Here is a 26,964-nt window from a genome sequence, read left to right as displayed (position 1 = left end):
GACCTTGCTAAGGCCCACCGAGTTCGGAGTCCAAGCAAACTTGGCTACCTTTATTCATTTGAATAAACCCCAAGTCGGCACATCTCGCACATGCTGAGGGAGCGACCCACACAGGAGGGAGCCAGGGCTGCTAGGACACACGTAACGTCTGGTGTGCAGCATGATTTTGCCTCTGCTGAGACCTGCATGGTCTCGACAGGCAATGCTGCTGCATCGGGTTTGAAGCTGTTAGGTGCTGGATTTGGATTTAGCTCTGTGGCTGTGTTAAAGCCACAGGACCCTTTTTAATTTTCCAAGGGAAGCAATTATTGTCATTCACTCTTCGTATCAGAGTAGAGGATCGGACTGAAACCGGGGCTTTATCGTGCCTCTGGTTGCGGGGACTCCTATATAAGCCCTTGCCCCTAGAAATCTTAGTTTAAAACAGACTGGGCAAAGCGGACCCGCCCTGGACACCTTTAAGTGTATAAAAGACATGAAGGGAAGAAGAGAAACAACATAATTCTTGCCCTCGTTTGAACTGAGGCTGAGACGGGCAGAATGGCATGGGCACACTGTATTCGTGGTGTAGTCAGCTGACTTTGCTCTGCGGTAACAGTGAAGCGGACACACACAGCACATCCTACTACATCGCGAATCACTTGGATCCAGGGTACAGTAGCAGCGTGGGTGTTGCTGCTCCTAGAGGAGTCAAGGAAAGCTTTACCCTCTATTTTAGCAGGGACAGTATTAGAAAACTTTTTCAGTACTAGCCACAGGGACTGAATTCAGTCTGACCTTTGAGAGCGTGCGTAATTAAAAAAGTCGCCCTCCTTTCCCCTCCCTGCCTGGCATCCGGAGGCAAGGGCAGACACCAACTCAATTGTGCCTGCGTTGAAGTCACCCATGTGACACTGCCCCCGGGTCCTCCTCTCACCTGTGCTTCCATGCGCATCCGGCGCTCCTCTTCCTCCTTCCTTTTCCTCATGTTTTCATTCTCTTGCTTGGCCTCCGTCACAGCTTGAAGAAACTGGTCAAAGATCCCAAAGAACTCATCTGGTTGCATTTTGTCCATCTCTTCTCCAAAGTACTTCACTGCCTTGGTAAACTGGGGGCAGAGCAGGAAGGAATTAGTTAAGCCAATGGGAGAATCTAGTGAATTAATGAAACCTTCCCCTGCAAAGCATCGGCCTGAAAACTAGGGAAATATTTAAGGTGGCAGTGGACTGATCAGCGGAGTAAAGGAAATATTGGGTCTCGATCCGTTCAAGTCTTAATTAAAAAATCCATTTGATTTCATTAAGCAATGAACCCAGAGGAGTGAACATGGAAACTTTCCTATAGGTTCAGACACTAAAATACTCTCCTTCTAAATCGCACAAGTTTTTTCACCTCTGTTTCTGCCTAATGTCCTTTATTACCTAACTTGCTTTCATTAACTAAGCAGCAGTAAAAAGAAGGAAGCAAAATATCACGGTGCCAAAGACCGAAGACATAAAACTCAGAGTGAACCCGGCAGGGGTAGGGAAACTTGCACTTTTAACTTTTCTTTGAAGTATTTTTGGGGTATTATTTATCGTTGCCACATGGCTCAGATATTAAAACCAAATGTGTTAGTGACACTTTAAAAAAGATATTTATTATTCAAGCTCAAAAACCGCACCAGAAAGGGGAATAGGGGGCGTGCTGAGCCTTCAGGACTGTTTGGAGACAATTAACGCGAGCGATTATAGCAGCTCTGAAGCCAAGGTTGAGACAACAAGTCCATTATGAGCCCAACTCCACGTCCTTGCAGATCTGAGGGAAGCTCTCCTTCAGACTGAGACTCTTTGTTCTTGCTTGTAGCTTGAGGGAGATTCTGCGTGTGCGGAGAGTTTGTTTTTGAGGTAGCTGAACTTTCTGCTGGTAGTGGAAAATGTAGGGAAACATTTTTGAAAGGTGACAGATGAGAAAGGGCCAGGTTTCTACAGCACCTCAACCCAGTACCTAACTCCCGCCGAGTTCAAGGTGGGGCCTGTCTCGTCGCGCTTAGACTCCTAGGTCACTTTTGGCGAGGAGACGCGGGTAGGTTTGAAGATCTTATCTTTATGTGATGTAGACTATTAACGGAGAAGACAGGAGAGGAGTGCAAAGGCCGACTGTGATGATGGGGAGAAGCACAGAGCTAAAATTGCCTCTCTCCTGTCTTCTGAAGGCGGCAGAAGGTCTTTATGGTTGCTTTATTGTGGGTTGGTTGAGCCTTTATTATGGTTGTGAAGCCTTTCTGAAAGGAATAAGGAGTACTATGCCCAGTTTTGCACCCCCTGCCCCCACTACAGAAAGGATGTGGACAAACTGGAGAGAGTCTGGCAGAGGGCAATGAAAATGGTGAGAGGGCTGGACATGAGTGATGAGGACAAGCTGAAGGAGAAGAATTAGATTGAGGGGGGATTTAACAGCAGCCTTCAACTCCCTGCAGAGCGGTAACAAAGAAGATGGAGCTGGACTGTTCTCAGTGGTGGCAGAGAACAGAACAAGGAGCAATGGGCTCAAGTTGCAGCAAGGGAAGTTTAGGTTGGCTATTAGGACAATCTCTCTCACCAGGAGGGTAGTAAAGCGCTGGAACAGGTACCCAGAGAGGTGGTGGACTCTCCATCCTTGGAGGTTTCTAAGACCTGGCTAGACAAAGTCTTGGCTGGGATGATCCTGCTTTGAGCAGGGGGTTGGACTAGATGTGACCTCGCGAGGTCCCTTCCAACCTGAATTTTCTACAATTCTATGAAAACTAGTTTGAGAACCTGGACCCAGCAATGACTGGCTTTTCTCAGTCAACCTTCCAGCCCCTAACATCTCTGAAACCATGACACAGGGCAAGTGCCCCACTTTTGAAGCCCGAGAGCTTCACATGGTCTGGGTTATTTCTATTACTGGTATCCGAGCCACGGCACATGTTGCTGTGCGTTGCAGTTGTATTTCCTTCTGCTGTTCGACCAACAGTAAATGCAATTGCCTGGTTGCCTTGTCATCCAGTTGTAACGCTGCTGACTTTTTGAAATGTTCAAAAAACGAAGACACAAATTTTGTTGCAATTAAAAAAAAATCAGGCATCACATGAAGCTTCAAAGATGCCCCACAAGATCGTGCCGTGGGACCTTACCAACTCCTTTGCTTCCAACAGAAGATCTTCCACGTCAGAGAAGCTGAAACTGGCTAACGTGATGAACTGGCTGACGACGGACACAAACTTGTCTCCTGGTTGCAAGACCTGAGATTTCTGAAATTCCAGCTCCTTTAGGGAAACAAATGTAATTTGGGTCAGTGTCTGTTTAGAAAAGGACACAAAAATCATCACATTTAAACACGCCCAACTTTTATATTGCCTTTAAAATAAGCACCATTAAAAAAGAAAAAAAGCTGACCCTGAAAATGTTATACAGTCTCTTTCTCCATGTAGCAGCTGTAGTGTCTGTAAGACTCCAACTACTAAAATGACCTGATGACGAGGCCTAGGATCTAAGAATAAGACTGCGGGCGCTGAGACACAGGATGGATAATTTCTCTGTTCTACTTGGTCTTCTCTGCTTTTGAGAAGCCAGGTGCTGAAATGCTCCTTTCAACACACTGTCTGCTCAGGAAGAGCAGAGGGACACACGGCCAACTGTGCAGAGGGACAGAGGTGGCCGGGCTCATTCTAAAGGTGACCCGTCTTGCTACAGCAAAAAAATAAAAAAAAAACATATTCATCCAGTGTGATCCTGTGGGATGTGATTTTGCATGAACATGACTGTTTGCAGTTTTACTTTCCCTTTCAGGCAAGTTCAAGTTTTCTAATTTCATCTGTGGAACGGATGGCACTGGCAGCAACAGCCCCGCAGCTTAACAATTTGGCAGGGAAACAGCTACATAAGGGGACACATTGCTCCAAGCTTAGCTGCTACTTTCTACTGTTTCTTCTTGTACCTTCCCATTAAGGTCAAGAACATTCTGCGTCAAATTCAAATAAAGTACGCACAGTTGCAGACCAGCAACTTGGGGTTATTTATGCACTGCTTGCTCTTCTGAAGAAAATAAAGTTAAAACATAGCTCGCTATATTTTTTGGTTACTGAAGCATAAATCTACCTATCATCATCTTTTACTGTTAAACGCAAAAGAGTTCTAGCTTTAAAGCAGGGGCTCCCAAACCGTGGTGCATGTACCCCTGGGGGTGCGCAGGAGAACTTGTGTAATGACAGATTTAATTTTCATTATAATAATAATTGGCATTTAAGGGGCTAAAATAGAAAATGTATGCGGATTGGGGTATGCAGGCATCTGGTAAATCTGGAAGGGGGTATGCAGTAAGAAAAAGTGCGGGGACTTCTCCCTTAAAGAAAACTAAAGAGGTGTGAAGCCCGGTATTTTATTTTAGCAGCTAATATCCAACTTGCTGCTACCGATATACTATAATTTCTCCCATATCACATGCCCCCAGGTAAAGCACAACTCTGGTTTTGGAAAGGCAGAATGAAAATGAAAAGATTTTTCTGGAGTCTTCCCTGCTTCCGCACGGGCCCACCTCTAGCTGTAGGATCCCAGGCACGTGCAGGAGGGGCAATCTGGAAGCAGATGCGACAGAGTTAAAGCTTGAGCTTTTTAGCTGCAAGGAGAGGGTGAGTGATGCTGAGAACTGGACTCTGCCCCTCCTTCAGGTGCCTGGGAAGGGAGCACAGCTCCCTGCAGCCATTCTTGGGTAGAAAGCAGCTTCCTTGCTTAAAGCACACACCCCAATTTTGGACAGCTAATTTTTTGGGGGAAAAACATGAGTTTTGTAGGCCATTAAATATAGGGTGCCTGTGTGCATGTATATATATGCATATACACATGTGCATGCACATTCATACTTACATGTATGCTCTAGACAGACAGACAGACCACTCATACACACATACAGCTGCTCAATGATGAGCCACCATCATTGATTGGAGCTGCACAAAGCATTGTAAAAAGCAAGACAGTGTACTGTGCTCTCTCATTTTCTGGCTCAACGGCACAAGGAGCAATCATGAGGCCATGATTTTTTGGCGTTTCCCTCCCTGAATCTATATCCACTTTTGCATGTGGATGCACAGAGCCACCAACTCATCAGCATGCATTATCCTTCTCCCTCCTCCCTGGGGGTCCCATGCTCCAGTACTCCCTCCCTGTGATTCCCGCGAGGTCAGACTGAGCAAGAGAAGCTGTGACCAGACTTGTGGGCCCCACGGGGGACAGTTTTGGGAGCCAGAAAAACAAAATCCCTCATTTGATGCAAAGGAACGGCTTTGTTCAACAAGCCCATGGCTAAGCTAACCCAACCCCCCCGTGAATTTGTTAGGCATTCGGATGATTTATATCCAGCGTACAGTAATTCCTATCCCAACGCCGTCTGAAGAGAACAGGCGCACATGCAGGGCAGGAAGGAAGACAAACTGATCTCCAGGAAGCAAGATAAAAGCAGCTTTGCTCGGGGTTTCCTGTCCTGCCTCCCTGAGGATGGATGCTCTGATGCTTGGAATCAGAATAGACTATTAAGTGGGTAAATAATACTTACGGTCTCCACAGCTCGCAGCCCGCTCCTCAAGGTGTTTATTTCTTTCTCCAGCTCGGTCATGCTGTTGGAAACGGCAAGATTGTACAAGGGTCAGCGGCTCTCAGGCCATTCCAAGATGTCACATTCAATCAACTGTGCCTTCCCCTTGCCAAAAACTCCCAGAGGGCGTTTCCCGTTCACAGGTGAGTGCCCCTCATCCGCTGTGAAGACGGGTGACTCTGAAGCTGGATCCAGCCATTTATTTCACAGCTCTGCTCATTTCATTAATAAAAGGGACACTGTCAAGTTAAAACAAGCTGTGGGTCAAAAATTGGCCACACAGCATAACACCCACCTCTGGAGACTCCTGGATATAGGAGGCAGGGTCCTTACCCAGCACTGCCCCGGTAGCTACCAAGCAGTGATGGGATAGCAGTTTCCCCCCCAGGACAGTTTGCCCTCTCCTCCCCTCTTCACTTCCCAATTGCCACAAGTCCCCTAGGACTCAGAAGAACGGCTCCAGAGCTAAACGAGGTAGGCTGAATAGGCCATGCATCCTGAAGGTATTTCCAGCACGGCTGCAACAGGCAAGGAGCGGGACCTACAAGAATGATTTCTCCTCCTCTCCCCAAGCACCTGGGGTGATGATCTCTCCTCTCCAGCTGACGGACCTTCAACTTCCCCACCCAACGGGAATTATTTTTAAAAGAATGACATTAGGTAACATCTGTTTCTACCCTATGAAGAGGAACAACTCTGCTGGGATGCGTCTTGGCACAGCTGATCTACTTCAGTAGGCAACACACATTACCTGTTGTCCTGCCCATTAGTATTGCGGGACAATGGGAGACGTGTCCTCCCAGAGCTTGAGGGGTCCAGTCTTGCACACCATGGCAATTCCTGCCCAGGACTGGGCCGCTTGATCCCTGGAAGTGCCTGCTCAGCTCTCCCTACTTGCAGAGATGTGTCCCTAGGATCTCCAGGGTCTCAGTAAGCACGGAAGACCTGGAGGTCTTGGGAGCGTACCTCTGTGAGTAAGGAAAGCCCGGCGGGTGCTCCCAGGGCTTGAGGACCCTGACCAGGACTGGGAATTTCTGGGACTTGCAGGATCAGGCCCCTCAAGCTCCTAGGACACCTGCCTGGGACAGCTGGAGAGCGAAGGCAGCTCCAGGCTGCTGGCACTCCTGCAACATAAACAGATGCCTGCCACTAACAGCAGCACAAATTGATATTGCCTTCACTGCAGCCACCAATTTTGGGCATCTGTGGAGTGACAAGAAGTATGGGCATCTGTTTGCTTGGCCTTTGTGCCTTCATAAAAATATCTATGGTAGTACAAAGGCAACAAAAGGCGATGCCTGTTTTCACCTATAAAGACACCATTCCTAGACAAAGTTTTTCTTCTGAGTGTAGCAGAAACTGCCCCAGGTCCTATAGGAAGGGGGAGAAAGACCAGAGTCTAATGAAGAGGTTCAGGGGATCTGGTGTTGACCGCATGCTGCTTGGGCATGCCTCTCTTTGCTAGGGGGTCTCTTGGCCTTGTACACACCACCCTGCTCCCAGAGGCTTCCTCAATGAATTTTACTGACAGAACAACATTTTATCAGAAAATATAAGTCCACTGAGCCTGCAAGGTTTGTTCAAAATATCTGATTGGCCCAGTACTTCTAAGGGGTGGACCACATATTTTTTTTTAATTCCTCAATTACTAATAACGAGTGAAAAGTATTAAGACTCGGTCTGTTTTAAACATGAATATACTTGCTACCACCTAGGACGTTTTGCAGGTTGCTGCTCTTTGATGGTGAATCTAGGCTTTGCATTAAAAGAGCCCTTTGAAACTAAAACGAACCACAAGCCGTTACTAGGTTTTGTGAATTCCACACGTAGCCACCCTCTCCCAAAACCAAGATTGTCTGACAGATCCCCCGTTATATATATATGATACAAATCTAAACAAGTTCCTCATTCACATGCGAGTTAAGCTTAGAAACAGAACCTCTGACTCAGCCAAGGCACACCGAGATCCCAGCACAGGAAGGCACGTGCTCAGGTTTTAACAGATAAAAAAGCCTTATGGATTTCAGTGAGACTTAAGCCCCTACCTCGGGGTTTTACTAAACAGGGATTCCTCATTTAGCTTGGGCTTAAATGCTTTGCTCAACCAGCGCCACGGTCGGTTTATAGAGAAATGCCATCATTTTAAAGCAGTTTAAGCAGGTAAGATTTAACAAATAATGGCTGGATTGTCAAAGAATGTGCAAGAGGCCACAAAACTTGCACCGAGGCTGGTCTTCGATGTTACATGATTGCCTAATAACATGCTTAGTTAAATTACCCCCTCGACTTGCCTATCCTTAAATCCATTTACCTCCATAAAAAGTGCGCACATACATCTCTGCAATCTGTGCTGTTGCATTCACATTTAGGTACCAGGTGCATGTCTGCAACTCCATTACACTGGCTTCCTACAAGAACCATGCATGTGTCGCAGGGTTTTTTGCATCAAACATTTTTGCAGCAAGTGTACAAGCAGGCAGAGGTGGTTCCAAGTGGCTCTTCTTGCAACAGGACGTTTATAATGTGTTGCTGTTATGTCTGAGGTTTAAAAGGCCACCTCAGTTGACATTTGCTTGTGTCAACAGCTCTTTGCGCCTTCCCAGAAGCTGATTTCAGACACCGGAGAAGGGGATGAGCTCACACAAGCAGAGGAGAAAATGGTAATATTACACTGTAGACAACAGTTTGCCAGAGTTACCACGTACAAACCGACAACTGCTCTACTTACTTTACTTTGGCTGCTTGAGGGATTTCTCGCAGTTCTTCATGAAGACTGAGGACTTTGGGATATTTCTTTTCAACTATAGTTATGAGATAGTGCAAGAGGGTAATGTTCCTGTGATGAGAGAGAGAGAGATGACATTGTAATAGCAGTACAATCCACTACACGGGCCAACAGGCTGGAGCCCACAAGCTCATTAAGTCTAATGACTTGACTAATTCCAGTGCATGCAATTATTTTTTGCTTGCTTAAATGTTTCCTGCAGTTCTGCCGAGTTACAGCACTCTTCTTTGCTTGTCCTATACTACATAGTGTTGCTGAGCCATGCAGTAGTGGTTGGGGCTGCCCACCTGTAGGAAAATTTGAAGGTGGCAGGGAAGCAATGGCCATTATTACTTCCACCCTTCCCTGCTACCAAATTCCCACACCCTTTCTCCCTGTGCAGCCAGGTTGGCGTTGGGGATGGGGCTGGGCTATCCCCCCATACAGCTGAATTGGAGCCAGGCTGCTCCCTGCCCCCTCTGCACAGCTGCATGGGGCCCTGCTATGCTACATCCGGCCCCCCATTAGATTGGGCACTACCTATCTGGCCCACTGGGAATAAAGGTTGGGCACCACTGGTTCAAGGGATTTCTCAGGTGCCTTCCACTGTGGTGTCCAAGTTATTTTTGAGCATCCCCAGAAAGGCAGTAGTATCCTCACAGTTTCCCCCCTTCCCCGTTTTTGTCGCATGGGTACTTCTCTCTTCCTGGTTTGTCTTAACCTATCCTCTTCCCCTCCACACACAGAACGACGTTTGCTTTGTCTGAAGCAATATTGTGGTATAATTCATGAGAGCTTAAAGGGCAACACTAAATTGCAAGTAATAACTTCTGGGGGCTTTTCAGAAGGTGCAAGCGCTTCTAAGGATAGGCTCAGGATGGGCTGCTCACTTGTCAATGCTGGACTTTGTGTCTGCAATCTTGTTTAGGCTGGCGATTTTGAACCCGTACGCATTGCCTCGCTGGCCTTTATTCATGTAGTTTCCAAAGGCCAGAACCACCTCCAACAACTGCTTCAGGCTCTTGCTATGAAGCACTGCCTTGGAACCAGCACGGATGGCTAGAAGGGAAAACAGGACACGTTGCATGTTACTACCCATCAACTCAGAGGTTTCAAGTGATTTAAAGAACGAAGTCATCAAATCAGAAGATGCTCCCTCTTTCCAAAAGCAATCCTGTCAGCAGTAATACAGTCAGAGTCTAATCTCCTGCTTCTCTCCCTCATTATATGTATTTGACACTTCCACGGAGCTCGGGTGTATTCACTGGCATTAAACAGTCTCTTTTTCACTTTTTAAAAGGAGAAAAACCCACAAGGACAGCCCTGCTCTAACAAATCAATATGCCAACTGCTTGAGGAAGGAAAATATTTTTCTTAACTCCAGCTCAATTTCCAGATTCCATACCTCATTAGAAACAAAAATACCGGGTATCACAATGAACAACAAACACACCAAGCAAGTCCGCTCTGTATGAGCAGCACGATCACCGCGCAATACCTTCCGTTTCAGCAGGAAGTTTCTTTGCAAACAAAAAACAACAGACACCCGCATGTCACATACCATCAACCTTGGGCTTGACTTCTGCAACTCTCTCTGCAAACTTCTTTTTAAAATACAGGGACTGCAGCCTTTGCTGATAATGATTTATCCTGTAGGATTAAAAAGAGACACACAAGTTGAGTTCCACCTGCTGCAGACAGCAAGGGGACTTGGCCAGTATTTCTTTAAAAAGACATTTCCCCTTAACCTATGGTGAGATAGGAAAGACGATGCCTTAACTTGAATCGGAGTAAAAACCGATGGCAGCGTAACTCTGAAGCGTGTGATTAATTCCATCCCTGTTCAGGATGCTATTAAATGCAAATACCACCCTGAACTGGGACTCGGTGCTTTTCCAACAGACCACTGGCACACAGAGAGACACCACGGCTATCGGTGTTTTGGAACCTGAACCTTCAATACCAAAATGCAAGCTGGATAAGCTCCAGCTCAGCCTTTTGTGCAGGAACAGTCTGATTGACTTTCGTGGGGCTACTCCTCGGCTCCAACGCAGTCGCCTGCTTCAGCTGAATCAGAGTCTGTTGGTGAGCAAACAGGCTAAGCCAGTTCCTGGGCCAACCCTGGAAGACCGCAGGATCACTGACTCTCAGCTCCATACCAACACCGAGGGTAATAACTTCCTCAGGACAGCTCAGCTCTGTTCATTATCGCTCAGGCAGAGCTCTACACCTGGCATTAAAACACCACTTTTTTATTTGGTTAAGGCATTTCCCTGAGGAAACTAGAGAGTCTTCCTGTTTATTATCCCTTGGATTTTCTCCTTTAACTTGAAAAGAGGCAAGCAAAGATAAAATTATTCATGTCTTGTGCCTCCAAGACCCAAACAACTGCCATAAGGGTCAGGAAGGAGTGATGCTCCTCCTACACTTCAAATGCTGCTTTGTGTGTTGCTCAGCTTCCTCTGAAACATTAAAGACATCTATGGAGGTGGAGCGCTGGACCTCATGGCTTCAAGATCTACCCAGCATCCCATGTTTGTCCATCCTAATATAACAGAACAGTGTTTACAAGGTACAGAAGATGAAGGACCATTTCTCTTGCATTGTATAATGTGGATGGTGCTTTCTACTCCTAGCCATGCGGTAGAAAATCCCAGTCTTAAAAATTCAGATTAGGAGAGAGGGGTTGTAGGTGGGAAGGACCTCATCTATCCCAAGGGCTGCTTGGTAACGGGTCCACAAGAAATGAAACATGTGAACAGATTTTCAAACCAAGACTCCCGTTCTGTTACAGATATATTTTGCAGCAGCGCTGCAACTCATCTGCTCATGCACCATAACAACAGATGCGGTGGGGTGTCCCGGCAAACCCCTGCGAGCGTACCTGCTCATTTCGAAGAGGAACCGGTCAGCTTTGGCCATGCGATCCAGCTCATGCTTGTGCTCTTCCAGGAGGTCAATGTCACCTTTTTCAGGAACAAATTTCAAGAGCTAAAAAGAAACATGACAGATGTAAGCCGTGCCTTTCTTTTTATATAGCATCTTTCACATTAACAGCAAATGAAATATTGCCATAGGCACTTCTATGCCAGGATGTCTAAGCCACTTATGAAACGATTCAGCGTGGGTTACGAAATACCTGGCAAGTATCATTTTCCAAAACAACATCCCATAGGATTGCTCCACTGTTGCCACCAACGCATAATTTAGTTTTACACCTTCCAATCTGCAGTTGCACCACGTACGTTGCAACGCGGTAAGTTTAGATGGCAGCAGTGAGTTCTGAAACTCCCCGGTGACTGAGACATGGAAAGAAAAACCCATTTGTTGCCACTTGTTTTTGTTTGCAGGCTGTATTTCAGCTAATTAATCCCCCTAGCTCTCCTGTAAGGGTACAAGGCTGACCTCAGTTTGGTGGAAAAGGAAAGAGAGCACAATTAAATACGTTGCCCAAGGTCCCAAGGCAGCTCTGTGGTATTTTAGCTCATACCTGTATCTAGAATGTAGTGCAGCGACGGACGGGGATGGCAGGGGACGTAGCCCTTGGTCTGCTGCCAATATAACTCCATCTGTTCCCAAGCTGGCCTGGTGCTTGGCTGAAACCAGCTTATGGATGACCACCAGTTTGTTTCAATTGAAACAGAGGTGATGCTGGTACATAGAGGAATCTGTGGCCCTGGCATAGTCTCATCTATGAGCCTAGGTAGCATTGGAGTGACAGTGTAGCCATGTTGGTCCAGAAGTTATGCAAGAGGCAAGGATTTCTTTAGGTGACATCTTTTATTGAACCATCTTGGGCTAGAGTTCAACAAGCTTTGAAACGCAAGACGTTCTTTTTCAGGTCGGAAGAGAAAAGCTAGCACAGCAATTGGGGCTGGAGATATACAGCCAATGCAGGCCAAGTCAGTCTACAGCATAGCAGGCTCTGGGCTCTCTTACTGACAAACGGTTCATATACACCAGCATCCACAAGCAATAGCTAAGAGACCCCATGGATTCCTGGCAGATGACACATCTGGGGAACTTCCCAATGGACTACAGCAGTCTGATGACATGGGTCCCAAATCCCCTAGGCTAAGGAAGCAGCAGCTAAGACAAAGTACCTTGGGGCTGAGCTTACATAGCTTAGCTCTCTCCAGGCCCTGGGGGCTGATTGGGTAGGCAGAGGCACAAACACTGCTATTCCACCCCCTTGCACCTGGATTCATCCCTGGGTAGTGTGCCAAGACAGCAGCAGTGTATGTAGAGTTGGCTACGTGCCGCCTGCAGGTTCCCTTCTAGCACGGAAATCCTTAGCTGGTTTATTACAAGGCCCTTTGTGTTGCCCTTGAGAAGCCGGTAACTTACTATCTGAATTTCCCACACTGTGTTAAACTAATGGATTTTAAGTAGATTAAAAAAAACCCTCCATGAAATTTAAATATCAGCCTGGAGCACACTGACGCAGGGCTATAATCCCAGGAGACACGATTACATCAACAATGAGACACCGAGGCCCAGGCATGATATCTAGGGTGTCCCTCCTACACCAAAGGTGACCCTAGGTGTGGTGCATCCTCACATGCCTGACTGCGCTCCTAAACAGGCTACTTAAATCTAGATGTGATGAGGGGCATTTACTTCTCATTTCTGGCTTCCTTCATCTTTCTTTTCATCTCCTCCAGCACCTCACCAGCACGCTGTGAACGGCGTGTGCCTGAGGCGAAAGAGAGGGCATGCTCCAAGAAGCAGGACCCTGGGTTTTATTTGCTCATGAAGTGCCAAGCCCCCCTTTGAAGTCCAATAATAAATCCTTCAGGCTCACTGTAATATCGCCTGATATCTTTCCTGGGCTGGGAGTCCAGGGGACTGATCAGATTCCTGCCATGCACAAGTGTTGCAATGAAGCTGCACTTGCCAGCTCCAGCTTTAAGAGGATGTCAGCTTTGTGTTTCACATGCCAATGTAAACCCAATCTCAGGGCAACTTAAAACCAGCACGCTCGGAGGACCACCACTCCAGTGGTTGTAAACGGTCTTTTAGATGCAAAATTATTAAGAAAAGCACTGGGAAAAGCAGACCTCAAGTGTTTCCAAAGACCGTGGTTTTGTTCAGCAACAGAACGACCTGTGATGGAAAATCTAGGGCTGGAATCTGAGCTTGAGGGTTCATGGTTATGAAAAAGATGCTGCTCAGTTCCTCTGCATTTTTAAGGAGTGGAGCGTCAACTGGGTTTGAGAGGAAAAGAAGAAAAGGCTTGTGGATGCAAACTCACCTCTGAGCCACTGGCAGTCGTTACACAGAGTAATTTTTTGACTCATCATTCCTTACTCTGTGGACAGGCTTTGATTTATTTTGAAAAGCAGTATTAAAAAGGAGGCACCCCAACAGAAAGAAGAGTATGTGTCCATCACCCACCTGTTCCAGCATGTCCTTTGGTAGGTCCTCTTGTTCATCCATTGTTAAAATTGCACGTTTGATTTCATCATTGGATAATTTCAGCCTGGGAAAAAAAATGGGAACAGTGTTCAGAGGGGTGTTTACCCATGCATGAAATAGCACTTAATGAACCGTCCCAGGCATTTACATGTTTCCGAACCGGCCCTTCAGGATATGGGTTTGCCTGGCCAGCTCAGGGGAGACTTTTGCTAAGCTTGTACTACAACCCAGGCACATCTCAGAAATCCTGCAAGTCCTTTCTGCAGTCAAACAACTTTCCACAGGAGCTGGTGAAACTCAGTCATTAGCTTGAGGGGACCATCTGGGCCTTGCTTCTGTTCCACTTTCCTATTACTATGGCATTCCTTAAAATCTCAGTCACTTCATGAGTCAAGGACAAGATGATTAGAGACAGAAAGAAGGGCTCATGTCATTCTGTTATATAACGCAACACGTGAATAATAATGGGGCTCTTCTACTTTGTGCCATTTACACGGCACCTTCCAACCATTGACATATATCACTAGTTGGTTCTTCAGACTTATTTGTCCAGAAGGAACAGGGAAAAAAGCGAGCATCTTTATGCAACTCCAGAGCAGTATGACTGTTAACATTAATATACTTCCTTTCAGGCCCCACCCTAAACCCTGGAAAGATTGAGCATAAGCATTGCTGCCTAGACTGGAGGATTGGTTCAGTTATCAGAGCATGCCCTTTCTTTCATCTCACAGAGACGCAGGACTGATGAGGACACTTGGTGATCTTTATACGGGCAGTCCTCAACCTACAACGTTTCGAGTTACAACGAGCGGCACTTACAACCTTTATAAATTGACATCCTCTTTTGACCTCCTGAAGTCAGTTTTGACTTTACAACGCTTGATCTGACGCGACGTCATGGCAGCAAACAAGTTCACTGCGTTGCTCATCTCCCTGGAGAACATCTGTCCAAACTTCCTTGGACACTTTCTTTAAGAAATCAGACCAGACTCCAGGAAAACCTGCAGCCAGGACTCCTGAGAAGACTCCAGCCAGGAGCCCTTCAAAAAGTCCAACCAACAGCCTTTCAAAAAGCCCAGCAAAGTCACCTTGAAGAAGTCTTTCTGAATCAATATGATTGCTATTTTCAATATAAATACATTATGTAGCTATATTGCTCATCTATAATTGATTGAGTACAAAATTCTGGGGTATTTTTTATGAAAATAAGGTGTTGGGCCTTGGTTCAGGAACCAATCCCTCATTTATAGCATTGTTTCCCAAGGGAAAATCAGTTCCGAGTTGCAACGCTTCAACTTAAGACGTGGTTTTCAGGAACCGATTGTGTCCTAAGTCTGAGGACTGCCTGTACTTCACTAGCTAGGGGATACTATTTGGAACCGCGTGCACATGTGTGTGTGCGCATGCAATCTTTGTCTGCCACACAGTCTGAAGCCTGGTTATCCCTACAACACTGCAATGTTTTGGGGGTGAAGGGGCAGGAAAATCATCAGGCACCAAAACCAAGGCTGCCATCTTGGTGGCCACACTAGGCATGGACTTCCAGAGCTGCTACAATTCGAACAAGGGAGCCGATAAGCCTTATTCAGGACCAAAACAGATTCAGACCTTCTGTAGACTGACTACCAAGGGGAGACCTGCACTGAACAGGACCATTTCCCATCGACCCTAAGGATCCCATTGACCCTCAGGATCTGGGTCAATATTATTCAGTTCTCTCAGGTGGTTATTAGGCAGAAGATAAGTGGTGTGCTTTCTGCTGACCTTTCCACCTGGGTCTTCAAATTTTATTTTCCCCCATTTTATCTGAAGCCACATAACATCAACACAAAGGGTATTTAAGCACAAAACCACTGGCAGCAGCAGCCAACGTTTTCAGAAATGACAAGGGATTTGGGGAGTCTGAAACGAGACTCTGAATTGCCTGCGTTTCAATGAACAGGTGCTTGGTGCTTTTTGAAAATGAACTCTTGTTAGAGTGTTTTAAACTAGAAATCAGAAAACCTCCAGAGATGCCCCAAATTAGTCACTTCTATAAACGTAGGCCAGTGTTTGATGCCTAATACAAAGTCTGTAACGGTGGCTACATTGGGTATGTCCTGAGCACCAATTGACAGAAGCGCTTACTTACACTAGCCATTAATTAGAGCTAATTGGGTCCACACCACACTCACTGGAAGGGATGGCCTTGCAACATTTTGCCTTCTGCTGGATACATTTAAATGAGAAAGGGAAGCACACCCCGCTGCAGCATAAAAGAAAGGGCATTGCTTCCAAGGAAAGAAGACAATGCATTAGACATGCTGTTTGCACGGCATCGGAGCGAAGGCTGTTTTGTTTTCAATAATGAGAGCTCTCGGCACCCCTCAAGGCACTATTTCCCCTCAGTTTACAGAGCACAGCATCTAGTTTTATCCTATGATGGAGTAATTAAGTGCAATCAAATGTATATGTAGACTGTGACAAGGGGCTGGATGGGGCACAAGGGTGCTAAAGTGTGGGGGGCTGCCTGCCACCCAACCCCACACTTAGCACCCTTGTGCCCCAGCCAGCCCCTCCGCAGCCCAACACAGCCACCTGGAGCCCGGGGCTGACTCCCGGAGCCTGCTGCCAGCCCGGGGCTGCTCTGCCCTGGCTCAGACTGCTGTGGTCCTGGGCGCACGTGCAGACGCTGCACCCGGGAGCAGCTGACTCCAGTGCGAACTGCGCCACTTGACTGCATTGCACTAATACCGTGTGTAGACGCACCCAGTATGATGATCTGAGATGCTGGTGAGTGCACTAGTGGAGTGCCGCGTCCAGTGCTGGTGTCCTCACTTCAGGGAAGGAAGCTGAACAACTGGGGCAAGCTTCAGAGAAGGGTCACAGGAATGAATTGAGCATCAAGTCCGACAGTGGGAGACTTTAGAGGCTCCACCTATTTAACTTATTAAAGAAAAGGTGAAGGCGTGACTTGAATCACTGTCCACTTAAAGGAGGGGCAAGAAGTTTTGTGATTAGAGGGTGTGCTAACTCGGCAGGCAAAAGGTAACATCGAATGGCTAGAAGATAAAGCTAGAAGAGGAAGGCTATCGGTCTACGGGAGCCATCCATCCACGGATGCAACCGATCCTTGTTCACTGGAAATCTTTAAAACAAGATGGGGAATTAAATTCTAGCGTCTCTGAGATCTCCATATACCCAATAGCCTCAGTGCAAGCAGACTTTTGCTTTAGATGGACTGGTGTAAGATACTCTCCAGGGATGGTCTGGATTATGCAAGCTGCAACACCAGATGATCACAACAGCATCTTCCAGCTTTCTAGATTTACCACTCTTTAATATTACAGGCTGATGAATCCTAACCACTGGTAGTTTGGCCATTACTGATAATACTGCCCCAGTGTAGTAGAAGAGAAGTTTAATTAATTTCTGTATGTGTTTTGTTTTTTTTTAAAGAATCCTAATAAAGTCAGGAAACAAAGACACAAAAGTATTTGCTCCGAAGTTCATCTTGGGTTCAATCTTGTTTTATGCAAACCAGTTCTCTTTTACTGGACATTTCCACGTGCAGAATCCTAGCACCAGAAGTTGGTGAGAAAAAATGATGGCTGACCTGGGGAGAGAGACAGCGGAGACTACACTGGCACTGTCTGTACCATTTTATAGGGCCACTGTTCATGTAACTTGTCCCAGAAGAAGGGACATATATTGCTGTCAAATGGACTCTAGCAATCACTCCGCCTAATGCAGTGGGGGCCAACCTTTTTGGCAGGTGTGCCACAAATCAGGTCCCTCACCTTCCAAGTGTACACCAATCCCCTTTCCCCATCTGATCTGCTGCTCTGTTTTCTGTTCCTTCGTTCTTCCCAGTCTGCCATGTGCCACACACTGAGGCTGCCCATGTCACTTGTGGCATGCATGCCACAGGGTGGCCACCCCTGGCCTAATGCATCCCTCCTCTGGAAGAAGTGTACTTGTGCATGCCAGACCCGTCCAAGGGGAGGAAGAAGGTCATATTAGGGAGAAGCCTGGTAGGATTGTGCAGCGCTGGTACAACTCCTCCTAGTTTAGATGCACGCAGATTTCTTCTGTGAACTTGAGCAAGTCAGCCGTGCCTTCAGTTCTTAACCTTGCTGGGATGTTGCAAAGACAAAGGACCGCAAATTGTTGAGACATTACAGGAATAAGGACCACAGAAGAGAGATCATCAGACTTCACAGTTCCAGGATGTGGATGGTCCCACTTGTGCAGCATGGCAGGTTGATAAGCCGACTTGAATAGACAGGCAGGGCTTACAGTGCTTAGGGTTCAAGTACTTGGAACAGGCCTAAAACTACTGGTTCCACGTAGCAAACCCACAGAACTGTTTTTTTCTGCAGGACATGAAAACCTAATGGCTGCCTGAGGCTGCCTGGCCATCCCACAGGGAGAATGCAGTGCTGATTCTCGCCACTCCTTAAGCATCATTTGAGGTCCATGTTAACTCGACTCCTGGCAAACAACTGCCCTACTCCTCTAGAGGCCTAAACGGGCCAAGGAGCCTTATGACAGACTGGTGGAAATGGCATCATCAGAAAACCTTGCTGCTCCATTCCCAGAAGCAATGGGGTCAGCTGCTTTTGACAGCCACGCTCTAGCAGATGGTGGAACTAAAGCCCAGAGCACTGCAGAGAACTAGCACCTTCAGGATGGTCGGATGCTTGTAACCCTTCCCACCCCTCAGCACAGCCAGCTCTTGCGTGGAACGTCGTAGGGCTCTACGGGACTTCAGCGGCCGTTACAGATAGCACCGGAGGCTGAATTTAAGCTACAGCATGAACATGGTGTGGGAAGTAGCAATGCAGGACTATCATGCTGGAACCAGTATTCCTGAGCCTAGGGCTCCGAGGCATCACCTTTGCATGCGAGATCACAGGTCTCTCTCACTATGCAGTTCTTGGTTTTCCCCGAGAAGACTGCCAACCAAAGTCTTAATGAGCTCCAGTTCTAAGGGCATTTTTTTTTATTTGTGAAGGACTACACAGAACTAGTTTTCCATCTGCATGCTGGGTCTGGACTGAGATCACCCATTAAAACCATATCAGTCTCACAGCGAATGGGTGCTAGCTGCTTTCTATCGCCACCATCCCTGGCCATATCCAAACCAGCATCCTGGGTTGCTACAGACTTTGCATTTAATGAGCAGAGATTATGAAAAGCATAAAAATGTTTCACAGAAATCACTAAAACCAACTGCCAAGACCGAGAGTGCTCCTTAATGTCTGCCGAAAAAAAAAAAAGCAGGGCGCCAGAATATAACAACTTCTCAGACCATTTGATGGGAAAGAGGCCAGGGAAAGCTATAAGCTTATCTACAACCACAATAATTATCATTGTTGGCAGCTGCTGTCGAACGCGAGCCGTCTGAGAGGAACTGGGTCACTGTATTTGCTGTCACGGGGATTTAAGCCTGGCAACTCAGAGATGCAGAATGACAGCTCGCAAGCCTGACAAACGCAGGCTATTCTGTGAAGCTTTGTAGACACAAACGAAGACTGTCCGAAGTGTGGAAGGGAGAGACAAATTCTGTGTGGGAAGCGATCCACCCTCTTAAAAAACCCGTGTTTGGGTCAGAAAAGTGCTCGACAGATGGGCAGAAAAGACAAATCAAACAAACCTTTCCCCTACATGAGGCTTAGGAAAGGGCATAAAGCAGCTTTCACGTGCATCCTACCAGGAACAGGACAGGCCTCTCCCGTGCTAAAACAACCCTACCCGGGCTGAAGATGAGATGTGGTAGTTTAGTTGAATTAAGGCCCCCAATGCATTGACATCAGCATACTTTGAGCTACACTATAAAAAGCAGTGTTAAAAATGTGTATGTGTTAACATTACTAGTTTAAAGAAAATCCAGTGATCTCACTAAGCAGTAATTTCTCCCAAAACAAGAGAGGCAGGAAAAAAAATCTACAGAGAGATAAAATATCTAGGTTCACTGTAATCTTTCCATGCTGCAAACCAGACAATGGCTTACAAATGTCTCAGCTAAATAAGGAAGGGACTGACCTTGCCATCCTTTCGCATGTGAAACTCCCAGCAAACTGGGAGCATTACATATTTGTAGGCACAGTAGGATTCTAGCTGCTAAGAGCAGCGTTTGCTGGGAGACAGTGTTATAGTCTTGCTAGGTTGATACGTGGCACCCGGATGAGCACTCGCATTTGTCTTCAGAGTACTCCACACAGGAAAGCAATGTCATCCTTATTCAACAGGCAGAGAACAGAGCCACACAGTAGTCAAGTGACTTGCTCAAGGCTATGTAAGAAACTAGTGGCAGAACAGGGCGCTGAACCCGTCTCCCAGTGTCAAACCCACCTCCCTGCTGCGCTGCAAATAAGCAGTGCGGCAAGTGCCCGCATGTGCAGCGCGTGTGGTTTGCGGAGCCACGGACAGTTCGTGGCATTGCAAACTGCGCAGGCACGCTCATCTGGATGCGCACTTTGACTTCAGTTGGAGCCCCTCACAGGTTTAAACTTTAAAGTATATTCTGAAGTGTCATTAATCAATGAGGCCTCTGTTTTATTAACAAGTCTTCATATTCTAATATGGAAAGAGCAAGGAATTAGTGTGTCCCGTCCCATCCCCACCTCGGCTTGGCCACTGCCAGAGCCCAGAGTGCAAAACTTCATAGCTGCATCTCTGCTTTGCAGACTGGGCTTCAGCAGAGGGGAACAATAATGGAGAGAGGGCTGGTGGACATGACTTCTGAGGGCAGGCAGAGGGAACTGGGTTTATTTAGTTTGAAGAAGAAAAGACTGAGGGTGGATTTGATAGCAGCCTTCAACTACCTGAAGGGAGATTCAAAAGAGGATGGAGTTGGACTGTTCTCAGTGGGGCAGATGACAGAATAAGAAGAAATGGTCTCAAGATGTAGCAAGGGAAATTTGGGTTAGATATTAGGAAAAACTCTCAGTAGAAAGGTAGTAAAGCACTAGAACAGGTGACGCAGAGAGGTGGTGGAAGCTCCATCCTTGGAGTTTAAGGCCCAGCTACACAAAGCCTTGGCTGGGATGATCTCGTTGGGGTTGGTCCTGCTTTGAGCAGGGGGTTGGACTAGATGTGACCTCCTGAGGTCCCTTCGACCCTCATTTTCTGTGATTTTAATTCAAAGCACTGAAAAGTCAAAAACTGGGCAAGACTGAATTCCACAGGAAAATTTAAAGCAATTCTTAGCTTTATAGATAAAGCAAGTATGCTCATGTACCAACTTGGACAAATGTTTTCATTTTTTTTTTTTTAAGGATATTTATCATTTAATCACTCCTGCTCTCAAGCCACAGTAAGGCTGGCTTTCATTTTCACAGCAGTTGATCTTCACTTACTTTTACCAACGTGCCTAATTGCACGTTTTATCACAAACACAATTCAGCTTTAAAAGACGGGATTAAATTTGCTCGTAAGAACCAAATATGACCCTTCAAACAGACAGACCGAGGCTGTAATTCCATCAAGGGGGTCTGATAACACCACCAAGAAGGCAGAGTTGTGGGGAGGGAGTGCTTATAGGTTCAGGCCTTTATTACTTATAGCCTCAGTATATGTCAATGTTTTGGGGAATGCAGGTGGTACTGAATTATTGCCCGCAATTCTTTCCGCTCAGCAAGAGCTCTTCCCAGCCTTCCTTTCGCTTCCCAAGTCCAAAATGCTAGCTCAAATTTGGAAATAAATTGACACTTTCAAAAAAAACAAACCCCCACCAAAAAACAACCCAAAAAGACTCGGTGTCACATAACCTGACCCCCACTGAAGTATCATTTTCCAAACAATACCACTTGCCTTTGAGATTTCTCTGCACCATAGTGGAAGGGGGTTCTGTCTCTCCTTGTATATTTAGAACCTGTTTCCTCTCAGGTTTAATACCGCTGGCTTAATACAGTGTTGAAAAGTAAGTAAAATCTGGGCAGAACTAAACAGAACGATTCCAGCCATGCTAAGCAGCTGCGGTGGCATTTCACTACCTCTCAGGGATTTCAGAGGTAGTGAGTTTCTGTGCATCCCACTCAATGCATTCTGCAGCCCGAGACTGCACAGCAATGCAAGATGTAATTCCATATCTGGGTTCAGGTGTCAGTGAGACCACTCTGGCTTTATTCCCATGGTTCCTGTCACCAGAATCCCTCCAGGGAATTGAGGCACGATCTCCGATTCGGGGCATGTCACACAGCTTGAAAGTAGCAGAGCCTCAGTAATTTAGAAGGACACCATCCGGAAAACAAGTCACAGAGGACAGGCAAGAGAAGCGACCACGGAGAACCCGTTTCTTGACATTAAGCGTACCTTGAGAGAAGGATATTGCAGTTTTGGGCTCTCCGGCCATCTATGACGGAAAGCTCCTTGACTTTATGTCTGGAGCTCAGCGTGTCATCAATGGCATCTTCTTTCTGCAAAACACACACAGCCGTGAAGAAGGAACCGCGCATCGACATTAAGAACCCACCGCGCATACCAGCGTTTTCTAGAATCGACTCCATTAATCAAGAGTGTCACCAAGGCTTATGCGTAAAATCTGTAGCCTGTAACTGAAATATAATAAGCCATTTCATAAATCAGAACATGCTTTGAAATGCACGGGTTAGAAATGTAAATATTTTCTCAGACAGGAAGATTTAAGAACCTAGAAACACAGATGCACTGTTGAACAAGGCCAGGCTCTCCTAGCCTACATATTTGTGATATTTCATTAAATCCTCTCTTGATATATTCCATTAGGGTCTGTCACGCAGAAACAAGATCTTTACAAGTTCTGTTGCCACTCTCGACAGCCACAGCATCTGCTCATGCTGCAATTAGCAATGCACTGGTTACACACTTAAAACTTTATAGGCTCATGAACACCAGCTGCAACATTTGTTTTCCTTTAAGAGCGGGATTTCCAAAAACAGCCAAGGGATTTACGAGCGTGATGACCTGTGCTCCTGAATCCCCTAGGCAGTTTGAAAGTCTCCCTCTAAAATAATAGAAGAGTATGCAGAACTGAAGGTTCAGATGTCCAGGTGAAAGTACCTACCCACATGTTTAATGCAGGTTATAAAGCTGCCCACAGAAGTCATGCATCTCCAGTTTTAGCTCCAAGCTTGCATGATCTTGGTTAATATTAATAAATGAATACCTGGTTATTAGAGCACTGTGGCAGGAACACACCCTGGGGCTTCAGGTCACATAGGCTAGCAGATGTGTATCAAAGTGCCTAATAGCTCAATAACTTGGACACCCCTGACTGCTTTTGTCCTTTCACGGAGCAACTAAGATATGATTTTTTATTTATTTTTTTTAAACTAGGCCAGGATGACCTAGGAGACTGCAGATATTCAGGTGGGCTCAAAGCTGGTCTCTCCCTACTTCCACTGGAGACATTAGGAGCAGAGCTGAAAGCCAACAGGCATTAGGAAACTTGTGGCATGTGCACATCTCTTTGCCGTGCTGGGAGGGTTGCCATGCCATGTGCCCTGCTGCTGCTCTGCGTGCACCAGATCCCAGATGTGATGCACTACAGGAGCAGTCTGGTGGCTCTTTTCTGCTCTTCAGCCCTCTGTCCGGGGCATGCTTATTAGCACGTGTTCACAATCACCCTACGGGCAAGTCTACAAATGTTCCCTGCAGGTCCTGGGATGGGCACTCCCTACTTACCCACTTCCTGTCTCCTCCTCAAGCCACTCAGGCTCTAAAGGGCTTGAGAGCAGCTGCTGGGAGATCTTTGGAGCAGCTTCCCCACAGCTTTTCTGGACTTGAAACTATGGCAGCGGGAGGGAGTGGGCAGGGTGTGCTTGGGCGTACAGGGAGGATACCCTTCAAGGTGGCCACATTGCTTCATGTCTGGGGTTGGGCATGCTGTACAAGGGAGACCGGCTTCAACATAGTGCTCTTGGGCACAGCAAGGTGGTCGTGTAGACATGCCCAAAGTCACGCTTAGAGAGAGAACATAAGTGCTTGTGAAAACATAACCCTTGTTCTCAAACTCTTGCACCTAATGCATGTGTGCATGCGATACACTGGAGAGCACAAAGCTTGGCCACTGCTATCTTAGGTTATCCAACAACCTGGCTGATTTCTTCCTATTAATTCTTGAGCTGCCTTGCTGCACTGGCTCCTTTTTGCTACCTAATACAGGTCACAGTGAATTCGTGGCACTCATTTTTTAAAACGAGACATCCAGTAGTGCAGCGCACAGCCCCTCCCCTTGGTCAGTAAGTGTGCTAACTTGGCATCGATTCTGCTTGAGCTGAACGTTAGCAAACTCATGGCAATTAAACAATTGTTAGGTTTTTGGCAGAGGCTCACTTACCTGTTTGGAGTTACTGTTCACAAAGAAGTCCTACAGCCATAGCAGAAGCATGGAAAAGGCAGTAAAAACACATGCCATTCAGTGGTCACAGCAAAAACAGAGTCAAAGCATAGTCAGAAAGAACATACAAATCAGAGGTCTCTGCTGCAAGAGAAGCACCCAAGAAGTACACTGGCTCTGAGAATGGATAATGCCAACGGGAATAAAAAATGCGCTGAACAGTAAAGGGATATAAATGAATGGGCACTGAATGGGAAAAGCATGCCAATAAGCAACAGGTGAGAGGAGCGACTGGGCACAGAAAAGGTGAGGGAGTGAAATGTAGAAGACAGTTTTGGAGGATGGCAAAGGACTTTTCCTCTCCCTAGCTCGAGAAACTTTTGGGCAAGGGTCGACGTGAGCTGGACAAAGCAGCATCATTCATTTTGCATATCGTGGTGGGGAGAAAACTGCTTTCTGATGCATCTTGATGAATTTGAAAGAGTGAAATATCAGCGTAGCTGCGAGGACGAGCACTTAAGTGAAGCTAGAGCAAAACCATTTCTACCGTGACAATGCTTTTAGGGGAAACAACCCAAGGTGTATGGCACTCGGTGGATTTGTTTGCCCCAAAGAAACGCCATCTCAACACCAGGCTTGCCCTCAGCTGTCTTCAGGTCCGTGCACGTGCAGGGCTTGTACAGACCCCCACGGCATCAGCCGCCGTTCCACTGGGCTGAAAATTCATGCAGTCAGGCTCTTCTTGTGAAACCACTAAAAAAAGAGAGTGTGTTCGTCTTGTTACCTATGGTGGCATTTTGCCCAGCACTAAAGGCTCTGTCCTACAGCTGGCATTGGGAGCAAAGGTCAAAAACGGGTATAAAATAGTACTTAAAATCTAGCAAATTAACAACAGCTTGAGACAAGACGCCGTGCGAGAGATTTGCTCCAAATCCAGGTGATCCACAGCAGTGTTTCCTTTCTGGCTGCCCTGTTTGAAAGCAGCTGTCAGTCAGGATAGCTGGTCTGTGTTATGAATCTCTGAACAGATTTCCATTGTGGCAACATTTTTCAAGGAAATCTTGTTTATGCAGGTCCCTGCTGGCTGCCTGCCAATCAGTTTAGGAGTGAATGAAGTGGTGGCAGGGAGGGGAATGATTATACGGCTGATACGGAAAACGTCCTAGGCATCGACTAAGCAGGCACCTTGTAATGACGCTGATCTTTAGCCTTCAAGTACAAGTTTAGGGACATTCTCTCTCTTTGCTTTTTACACAAATGATTTTAGCCTCACTCATGATTCAAAAACTTAATTTAAAACGCTTCTGAAGAGTAATAATGAAATAAACCTCACCCAGCAGGAAACCAAGTCAAAGGCAAAAGAAGATCAGAGACAGCCTGTGCTGAGCTCCCATATCAGCGCCGGCTCAGCCGACAGGCCGGAGCAATCTTTCACGAAACGAACACGGCGTTGCACGAGGACGACCTGCCAAGAAACTGTGATATTGCTCAGTGGGGAGCAGAGCTCGGATTCCCTACCGCCTCCACAGGGCTGCACCTGGCGCCTTTCTGCTCCTGTTCGGGAGTGATCCCATCAAGACGTGTCAGTCCTGGGGGATGTGGGTCTGGACAAAGACACCTCTGGAAGGCAGAAGCTCTTAAGTGGCCCCAAGGGGGAATAATGGATCCCAACTGATTCAGATGAATAGCTGCTTTTGTTCCTTTTATTTTTCATGCTCATAGAGAAGCTGCAGAGCTGGAGCCCGAGCTGTTCTTACGCTGTCAGTGTTTAGCTCCGCACATCAGCCAGCGTCTCGGCCACCCTGGAAGAGCTGCACGTTCAGCGTTTCACATCTATAACCAGCTCCCCTAGGGAGTCAGGCAAAGATGCCTTATATGCACCGCTGGGTTACAGGCTTGCTTTGCACCTCACATGGCAGTACCTTGGTTCATGGACTGGGGCAATACACATCACAATTTACAATACAAGTAACTGAAACACTGATGTCTTGTTGACGCTGATGGGACTTAAGCATCATCTTAAGTCCTTTTGTGAATCAGGGCTTTATTCTGGGAAAGAGCACATTTTTCCATTTCCATGCCCGAAGCCTGATTTTAATGACAGCACTAGCAAAACGCTGCTGCACTGGTAGCGCTTGGCTGGTTTGTCATTATAGAGGTTGAGGGTGGAAAGCGGGGTTTCCAGCTGGCTGAGTTGGATTCCAGAGCAAAAGAGATAAGACCAAGCAGAACAGGTCAAAAACGACAGCAGAAAACACAGCCAGCGAAAGGGAACAAGGATGAAGAAATCACTCATTCTCCATTTTCCAGAGGCACAGACAACATACAGAGCGCGACACCCGTTTCCTTACTGCATGTGCTGAAACAGAAAGTCCTCACATGAACGTATTTCAAGGAGTGCAGCCTAAATGAATCCCATGCCAGGTGATATCACGGGGGTTATTTAAAGAGCCTGAATTTCATGACCTTCAGGGCATGTTGAGAAGTGTTTTTATTCCCCCCAGACATTTGAAAGGGAGTGGGAACGTCAATGGGAGAACTGTTAGAACGGAAAAGGGTGTCAAGTTCCTGGTTTGCTGGTGGGGACATACCGAACTGTCTGACTTGATGGTAGGGAACCGTACCGCTGCACATCGGGTACGTTTGGAACAAAATCCCAATATCCCCACTTTCTATCCTGTGCTTTGGGTAAAACAACATCTCCTCCTATTCTACCTAGCTATTAGCCAAAATGTACTGTCATCTATTTGCCAACACAGTAGCTTGAAAGCAACGCTGTCTGAGAATCTAGGTCCCCAAACAAAAATAAGTTCTCCAAAACCCAATGCGATGCATTTAATGTTTGGGGATAAAACTTCTCTCCAATTGAAAGCTTCTCCTTGAACTATTAGAAAACTCAAAAGCTGAGAAC

At 46.6% G+C, this 26,964-nt stretch overlaps 1 protein-coding gene across 2 annotated transcripts in view; it reads right to left on the bottom strand.

Annotated features, from left to right (window-relative positions):
• Positions 1–26,964, bottom strand: part of DAAM1 (dishevelled associated activator of morphogenesis 1) — a 173,286-nt gene that overhangs the window by 4,255 nt on the left and 142,067 nt on the right. Inside the window, exons 16-25 of one of the 2 annotated variants that reach the window (XM_019479982.2) lie at positions 24,054–24,083; positions 22,049–22,152; positions 13,730–13,814; positions 11,217–11,323; positions 9,894–9,982; positions 9,223–9,391; positions 8,297–8,404; positions 5,530–5,590; positions 3,116–3,247; positions 917–1,087 (exon numbers count right to left, since the gene is read on the bottom strand). In XM_019479982.2, coding sequence (XP_019335527.1) covers positions 917–1,087; positions 3,116–3,247; positions 5,530–5,590; positions 8,297–8,404; positions 9,223–9,391; positions 9,894–9,982; positions 11,217–11,323; positions 13,730–13,814; positions 22,049–22,152; positions 24,054–24,083 — 1,056 coding nt within the window. The remainder of the gene's footprint in view (positions 1–916; positions 1,088–3,115; positions 3,248–5,529; positions 5,591–8,296; positions 8,405–9,222; positions 9,392–9,893; positions 9,983–11,216; positions 11,324–13,729; positions 13,815–22,048; positions 22,153–24,053; positions 24,084–26,964) is intronic. The other variant, XM_014598832.3, reaches the window with a different exon arrangement.

This window comes from Alligator mississippiensis, chromosome 2 (genome assembly GCF_030867095.1).
Source record: "Alligator mississippiensis isolate rAllMis1 chromosome 2, rAllMis1, whole genome shotgun sequence".
Taxonomy (NCBI): Eukaryota; Metazoa; Chordata; order Crocodylia; family Alligatoridae; genus Alligator; species Alligator mississippiensis.
The sequence above is the reverse complement of the archived record's forward strand: the minus strand, read 5'-3'. Positions and strand labels throughout refer to the sequence as shown.